At 36.8% G+C, this 7295-nt stretch overlaps 1 protein-coding gene across 1 annotated transcript in view; it reads right to left on the reverse strand.

Moving 5' to 3' along the window:
- ncaph (non-SMC condensin I complex, subunit H) overlaps positions 1–6854 on the reverse strand; it is a 10940-nt gene extending 4086 nt beyond the window's left edge. Inside the window, exons 1-11 of the mRNA XM_008335679.2 lie at positions 6702–6854; positions 5685–5922; positions 5442–5532; positions 5203–5295; positions 4725–4842; positions 3801–3949; positions 2621–2810; positions 2409–2491; positions 1000–1193; positions 620–765; positions 255–361 (exon numbers count right to left, since the gene is read on the reverse strand). Of these exons, the coding sequence (XP_008333901.1) occupies positions 255–361; positions 620–765; positions 1000–1193; positions 2409–2491; positions 2621–2810; positions 3801–3949; positions 4725–4842; positions 5203–5295; positions 5442–5532; positions 5685–5902 (1389 nt within the window). The 5' untranslated portion in view covers positions 5903–5922; positions 6702–6854. The remainder of the gene's footprint in view (positions 1–254; positions 362–619; positions 766–999; positions 1194–2408; positions 2492–2620; positions 2811–3800; positions 3950–4724; positions 4843–5202; positions 5296–5441; positions 5533–5684; positions 5923–6701) is intronic.
- Between the last annotated feature and the right edge of the window lie 441 nt (positions 6855–7295).

Here is a 7295-nt window from a genome sequence, read left to right on the forward strand (position 1 = left end):
CTGCCCAATGGATTTTTAGACAACTGTTTATCCATTACCTGATTAACATCCGGTAATGGATAAACGGATGAAAATTGATGGCTGGACAATAATAACTATGTATTTGCATTTGGTAGAAATAACCGTATTATTGCTTGAACCAAAGTTCTGTTACAGTTTTTACAGTCTTTTGCACTGAGAGTAGTTTCTTTAATATTTAACAAAAGGACCCCAGAGGATGTGTATTCAAACTGTATGCAAGCAGTTTTTTTTACCCTTGTGGTTCGGAAGTAGGTGTCAAAGTTGACGTCATCGCTGAAATCTATTTCAAATGTCTTCCTAGGCTTCCTCTTCCGTGTCTCTTTATCAGGTAAGTGGTCCACTGGAGGTGATTTGGTGAATGAAAAGATGAACACAAAGAAGACAGACAATTATTAAAGCTAGTTTTTCCAATACTGAAAAAATACACACACCCACACATATATATATATATATAAAAAATTAAGAACTCCTGGTCAGAGGGGAAAACATAGATAAATAATTATTTAAAAAAAAACCCAAAACAAATTAAAAGCTTAAAAAACAAAACAAAAAAAACCCTATTCCCTCCACCAACCCCTGTCCTAGAGTCAATCCTTACGCTTGTGTTTTGGCTTGAACTGCCAGTATCCTGGTCCAGCCCACGTAGCCATTGTCCTGGGGCTGAAGTATGAATACTCTCTGGGCTGAGAGGAGAGTTGCAGACACATGGTGGTAATGTCTCCTTCTCCAATGGGAATGACATCCCTGTGTTGTTACCATCCACACCAAAGGAACACAAACAGGAAAAATACATTAATGACCGGAAGCTGACAGGGTTTTTAATTACATCCTCAAGTATTCATAAAGTTCTAATTAATAACAAGAGAAAGCACAGGAGTAAAACACAAAAAGTATCTGTAATTCTATGACAAGTTATTTTTGAAAACACAAACATGGAAAAAAAGACTATTACGCAGCTGTAGTCATCTTTTATCTCACCTTCCTTTGCCAGACCCTGAGGCCTCACAACTCTCTTTGCGCTCCTTGTGTCCCTCCTCACAATCCCCAAGTCTTTCTTCATAGTCAGCATCAAAGTCTGGACAATCGTCATCCTGTGGTTCAGGCTCTGGCTCAGCGTTCATGTCAAAAACGTGCTCACCTTGCTTCATCTTCTCCACGAGCTGATTTATGGTCTGAGAACCAGATGCATAAGTAAAGATACTAGTGAAGACATTAATTAAATTAAACACAGTGAAATTAACAGGCTTATGCACAATATTACAATATATACATTGGAATTAAGATCGTACCCCTTCGCCCCCTTTTTTTCAGCCAACCACAACAAGAGAATAGTAACAGACAGACCTGTTGAGCTTTAGTGGGGAAAACAAAATGAGTTCACATAAAAGTCAAGTCTGTGTGTACTCTTAAATGGGATAATGAGATAAAATATAATGATGGAGGAGCAGTAATGCTTTCATTGAAGTTAAGACAAGGACAATAAGGTAACTGCAGCTTTAATGATGCAGCTTCTACACACTGTGGCTTTATCTTCATGAAATACTGTTATATGTGTGCTCTTTTATGTGTGCACTGAAAATATAAAGTAAATAACAGTACAGTTAATGATAAAATTAAAATAATCAAATTAATTAATGACAGACATCCTAACATGTACACCTACCATAAGGACAGCGTAGCCTGACTGTTGCTCCCCAGGGTTCACGACTCAGCAGGGGTGTTGTATTAAATGACCATAAATTAAGGTTTTTCTTACGTGGTGTGTAATAAACTCTGTTGTATGGCACGTGGAACCATTAATTTATAACTCTGTTACACATTTTAATCCATAAGTATTTTTTTGCACTGGGGTCAATCGCATCAAGACCATGCAGCACCAGAAGTCGCATTAATGGTAAGAAGTATTTCATCTATTGGATAGCATAAGAACGTTATTAATTTTCTTAAATTACTTTAATACTTCAGAGGCTTATTATACTCAAAAATTGTTTTTTATGGTTTGAAAATTCATACATTCAGTTGTAATGTATACATTTAATGGTATGGCTCTCACAGAAATACATTTTAAAATTTGTGACTTTTTTTGGCTTTCTCTGCTGAAAAGGTTACCCACCCTTGCCTATTATAGTGAATTAATACTCTCCACGACTTTCTTTGCTACCTAGTATCTCCATATTTAAGATTCTTAACTTTACCGCTACCTCTGATTGGCTGACTTCTAATTCAATCAGCAACAGTTGAAAAATAGTTATATCATTTTGAAATTTTAAATGCAAACTCCACATTCAACCATCAACTGATCCCATGGGACCCGATAGGGGGCAGCCTTATGCCTCTACTAAAACTAAGTTGCATTAAACTATTAGCGATGATGTGGAATCTCTGACCTGCTCTGGATTCCAGCTGGTGAAGGAGAAATCCTCCAATGAGGGGCAGATGGAACTTTTTTCCTGAGAACGATCAAGTCCAGCTAAAAAAAAAAAGTAAAAAAAAAAAAACAGAATTATGAAAAATTGTTTAAAAAGGAACCAGGGAACAGTAGAATCTACCTGACAATTTGCTATAATAAAATCTTTATACTTAAAGAATTTATTGTTACCCTTGAATGGGGAAGCAGAGACGGTCTGTGGTGGTGGAGGAGAGTAGGACGGTTTGGACTGAAGAAGAGTGAAGTAGGAAGGAAAGAGCAACGCGCAGCGACTGCTCTCACTGAACAGAACTGGCAGGAAGACGCCGGCTGTGCTGCTCTCATCAAAGGACGAGGCCATCCTCTGAAACATGGGGTCCACCTGAATGAGGGCAAATGTAGAGATGAGCGCGTTTACATTTAAATGGCAAATATTGAGTGTCCAAAAAATACTGACCACAACTCATATAATTACAACACTATTGTCTCATTGGTAAAAAAAAAAATCAATTAAGTCAGTTAAACCTCAACAAATCAGACAAGAACAATACAAACATTGTGTGAGACATACAGAGAATTCTAGATATTTCAACATTTTTTGTTTAATAATAATTCTCACTGTGTGGACAAACCAAATGTCAATGTATTTATAAATCAGATTTATCAGCAAAGCCAATAAACCTATTCATTAGGGATGTTCGAACATAATAATGTAATATTTGTACATATCAGTTTTTCTTCCAAATATGAAATCCTGATTAATTAATGCCTTCATTCTTGATTCAAAATGTTGGAATTATATAGTGTTTGAGGCAAAAAAATCTGCATAGATTGTTATTATTATGATCAGAAATTAAGCACTGGACTGTTTCGGAATATTGAGTATGAGAATTGGGTAAATGGTCAATTAATGAATTTCAAGACTTTCAATAAAAAACTTTTTATATGTATTTTTTAGTTTGCTAACTGTCATTTTTGGTTTTCCTTTGCTGTAATGACTTGTGGATATTCTCAGTCATCCAGGTCATCATAATAATCTCAAAAGCAGTTTAAAGTAGGCAACTGGACTCAACTCAACTTCAGGTGAGTCCAGTTGCCTACTTTAAACTGCGTTTGAGGTCTTTGCTATAATTGTTTCTATCAAACTTTTGCTATTTTAAAGATGGGAACCAAACATCAAAATGCTTTATTTAAACAGAACATCAACGGACTACACAAACTCAGATATATAAATGTCAATTCATTTTTGCTGGAAACTGTAGCAAAGTGAATTGTTGCTCCAGCAAAAGATCAAACACTGAAACACACTTTACCACCAACTCTTTTTCTATTATGTCTGTAGCACCAACACTCATTGTTTTTGTTGTCTCACCTCACACTTCCTCTCAGACTCGGGACTGTTGATGTTGCTCAGGTTCTGCTCCACTGTCTTTTTGTGGGGTCTTTTCTTCTTCGGCTGCTTTGCAGTCACTTCACCTGGCGCTCCTTCGTCCTCTCTGCCCTCCTCAGTCCCTCTGTAGTCTGTTTATTGACAAAGAAAAACAAAAAAGCAGAAAAGTCCAATGTTAAGGAGTCGTTCATGTATCATTCAACAACGGTCAAATTTGTTTTTGACCATATATCTAATTCATATTCTGAATTCTCTTTCTTTATTATTATTTTATACTCTACAGCTGCTACAGTATGACAGACAGGATATCATGTCAAACTCTAAAACTAATCCCTGATGCTCATGACTTGGTGAAAAGTCTTCTTATCTGCAGCTGTGCCACGCATCTTTCTACATTAATTCAGATTACTTCCATGTTTGCCTTTTCATCAGGGAACAGAGAGGAGCCTGTGGTGATGGGAGAGAAAACATCCAGTGAACACAAAGTTTAGGTTGCAAACCCATTGGGCATCCTTTTCCATTTTTGTCTATGGGTATTAAGTCTTAAACAGGATCTAAAACAGGGGAAGTTACTCAACGTAGCAACAAACTCAAACAGAAACTGGAAAATGAGGTGTTGCCCTGAGGTGGCATGCAAGGAGGGAGCAGAGAAGTAATGTTCTTTGATATTGCCTGTGGAAATACAGTGTGAGGCAAGAGGGCATGTGCATGCACTTTGTACCTGTGCGCATTGACTTACAACGAAGAAGAAGCAGGGGTCAAAAATAACTTCCTACTTACCTAATACCTAAAGTGTTTCCAGGACATTTTACTTATTTTCCATAATTGGAAAATTGGTTGTTATTTTTCAGGTTCGTTGTGACCCTGATATTTGTAATGATAATCGTGCAGCGCAGAGCTTCTCACCCTCTCCTGGTTTGGTTTCGGCCCCCAGACCACCCAGCACCCTGTAGGCATCAGCGTGAACAGCATCCACCCTCACAGCATAGATTTTAGTGCTGGCATCTAAAGTGCCTGCTGCTACCTGAAACAGATAAAACAGTTGACTTTACCAAATCTGAATTGACTTCTAAGACACATATCACACATGTTCACTACATAAGACAATGTTTTTGGTTGAATTACAAATAAGATATAAAGATGCTAGTGGAATGGGGGGAAAGTTAAAGTGAAAAGTTACACACACACACAAAAACCTAAAAGGTACAGAACATTAAAAGTTGGTAAAATAGCAGAAAAATATGTCATACAAAAATTCAGATTAAACATAGAAATTTCAATTCAACAAAAATCCAAAGTAAATCTGTTTTATGGTCAAAACTTGACGTGTATTTCAGAATTCTACATTTTTAATACAATGGAAGTGGTTTAAAAATCTTCATACCTTGAAGTTGGTGAGTTCAGAATCCTTCTGCTTGAGAATATCAGCCATGTAATCAATCAGATGAAGACCAAAGGCGTTTTTGGTGGTGATTTTCTGCCATAAAAGAAAAATTACACGTTTTAATATTTTATAATAATAAATTTTAAGCAATAGACCATAACTCTTAACTCATGAAAAATCAATTGGGATTTGAAAATGCACACACACTGATGTTATTACAGGGTTTTGCTCAATCTTACATTTTCAGTGGAGAGTTTGATGCATGTGGAGTAATGCTCTGAGATCTGTGCATTTGACAACTTTGGCACCGCTGCAGGAGTCCCTGTGACGCTGCATACAAACATCAGATTATCTTGGTGATGGCAGGACACGTTTGATATATCTGGTATATCTCAAATTTAAGCTTTATAAATCTTTTCAAAAGGCTTCCTTAAGTTCACCAATACAAACATGTTTCCCAAATCATAATCTCTATATCTTACCTATGAGACGCGGATTCATTAAAGGAAGAGTCAGAAACACTTTGAAGGTCGATGACTCTTGACCTTCGGCGCTGACGACGTTCTTTTTCGTCGTCATTCCCGGGAAATGCAGCCAGCAGTGGTGTGCTTTGTGTTGCAGCAGTGATACCCTTGTTTTTTGATACAGAGGATGTCCATCCCTGACGAATCCGGGAATCAGGAGTAGAAGATGTACTCATTTTGATTTTACTGTGTTGTTCTGGAAATAGAAAAAGCACCGTTTATGGTCGCCCACCTAGTCAACTTCATGCACTGTAAGGGTTAAATTCTCATTGTCTGGCAATGAATCCTAAACTAAGGCACTTTTGATACCGTAAAATGATTAAAACATGTAAGCATTTTCAACAATTTAACCATAAAACCACATAAAGCGGCCTTATCACACTTTGATACATAACAGCAGATATGCATACTTAAAAATGAATACTACACATAAGTTATTTTTTACTCAAAATATTAAATTCAGCGCAGCAACAAATTATGCATCTAGTGAACACATTCATGCAAAGATGTTATGTTTATAAAAATTCAAACGATCCACGTTCGTTCGGTTCAGTGTACCCGAGCATATTCACTTCAGATTTTTAAAAACGAGTTCACAAGTTGTGAACTCGTTTTTAAAAATCTGAATGTGAATCACAACCCACGTTCACCAAAAAGCTTAACATTTACAAATATTTTTTTGCGAAGAACGATTAAACCATCAACTGAATGTGCATACTGAACTACCACGGCATAAATATACAAATAATTATTGGAAGAGGAATATAATCTCAGGTTGATAATCTCAGATCTCAGTAAGTACATAGATATTGGTTTCAGTCGCACAATGAGAGATGCAGAAACCAAGTGCTATGATGCAACAACGCTAATTCTGGCTAGCATTAGCCAACAAAGCGTCAACACTGTATATTCTATTAAAGAAACAAACAAAAGAAACCCGGTTCGCTGCAGGACCTTTTGATTCTCTATACATACCTTCGAATTCGTAATATCCTCTCTAGCTGTATCAAAGACGAGAAATATAATTAGCAAATGCTTAAGAGAACACAGCGGTGGCTGCGGCTTAGGTCCTGTTCAGGGTTTGAATTTTTGCGCCGAACGGTTTACGTAACGACGTCATACGTCACCCACCAAGACAACGCCCTTTTATACACGCAACGCACACACTGTATATATATTTAATATATATTTATGGAACACAGCTTGACTAGTATGTAAAATAAAAACCAAAGAATAAGTATCTATACAACTATTCTAAAGATTGACCTGTTTAAACCTGCTTTATAGAAAACATGTCTATTTAGAACAAAACACTGAGCAGGGAAGTTTAGAGGGAAGGGAAACGGTTGTCACTAGATGGCAGTAGAAAAACAACGGTTTACTGTTGAATAGTTCTATAATAGAGCTTTCGTTTTAAAGTGGTTTACCTGCTCCGCAAGAAAATTTAAACTTCCGCACGTGTTTTGAATCCTTTAATTGCATGTGGTCTCTCGACAGGTCAGGCTAAGAACTATAATTAATTACGTTGTTGTATTTCAGCGTTGACTTTAGATAAGACACTAATAAATG

The sequence above is a fragment of the Cynoglossus semilaevis genome, chromosome Z, assembly GCF_000523025.1.
Source record: "Cynoglossus semilaevis isolate Cse_v1.0 chromosome Z, Cse_v1.0, whole genome shotgun sequence".
Lineage (NCBI taxonomy): Eukaryota > Metazoa > Chordata > Actinopteri > Pleuronectiformes > Cynoglossidae > Cynoglossus > Cynoglossus semilaevis.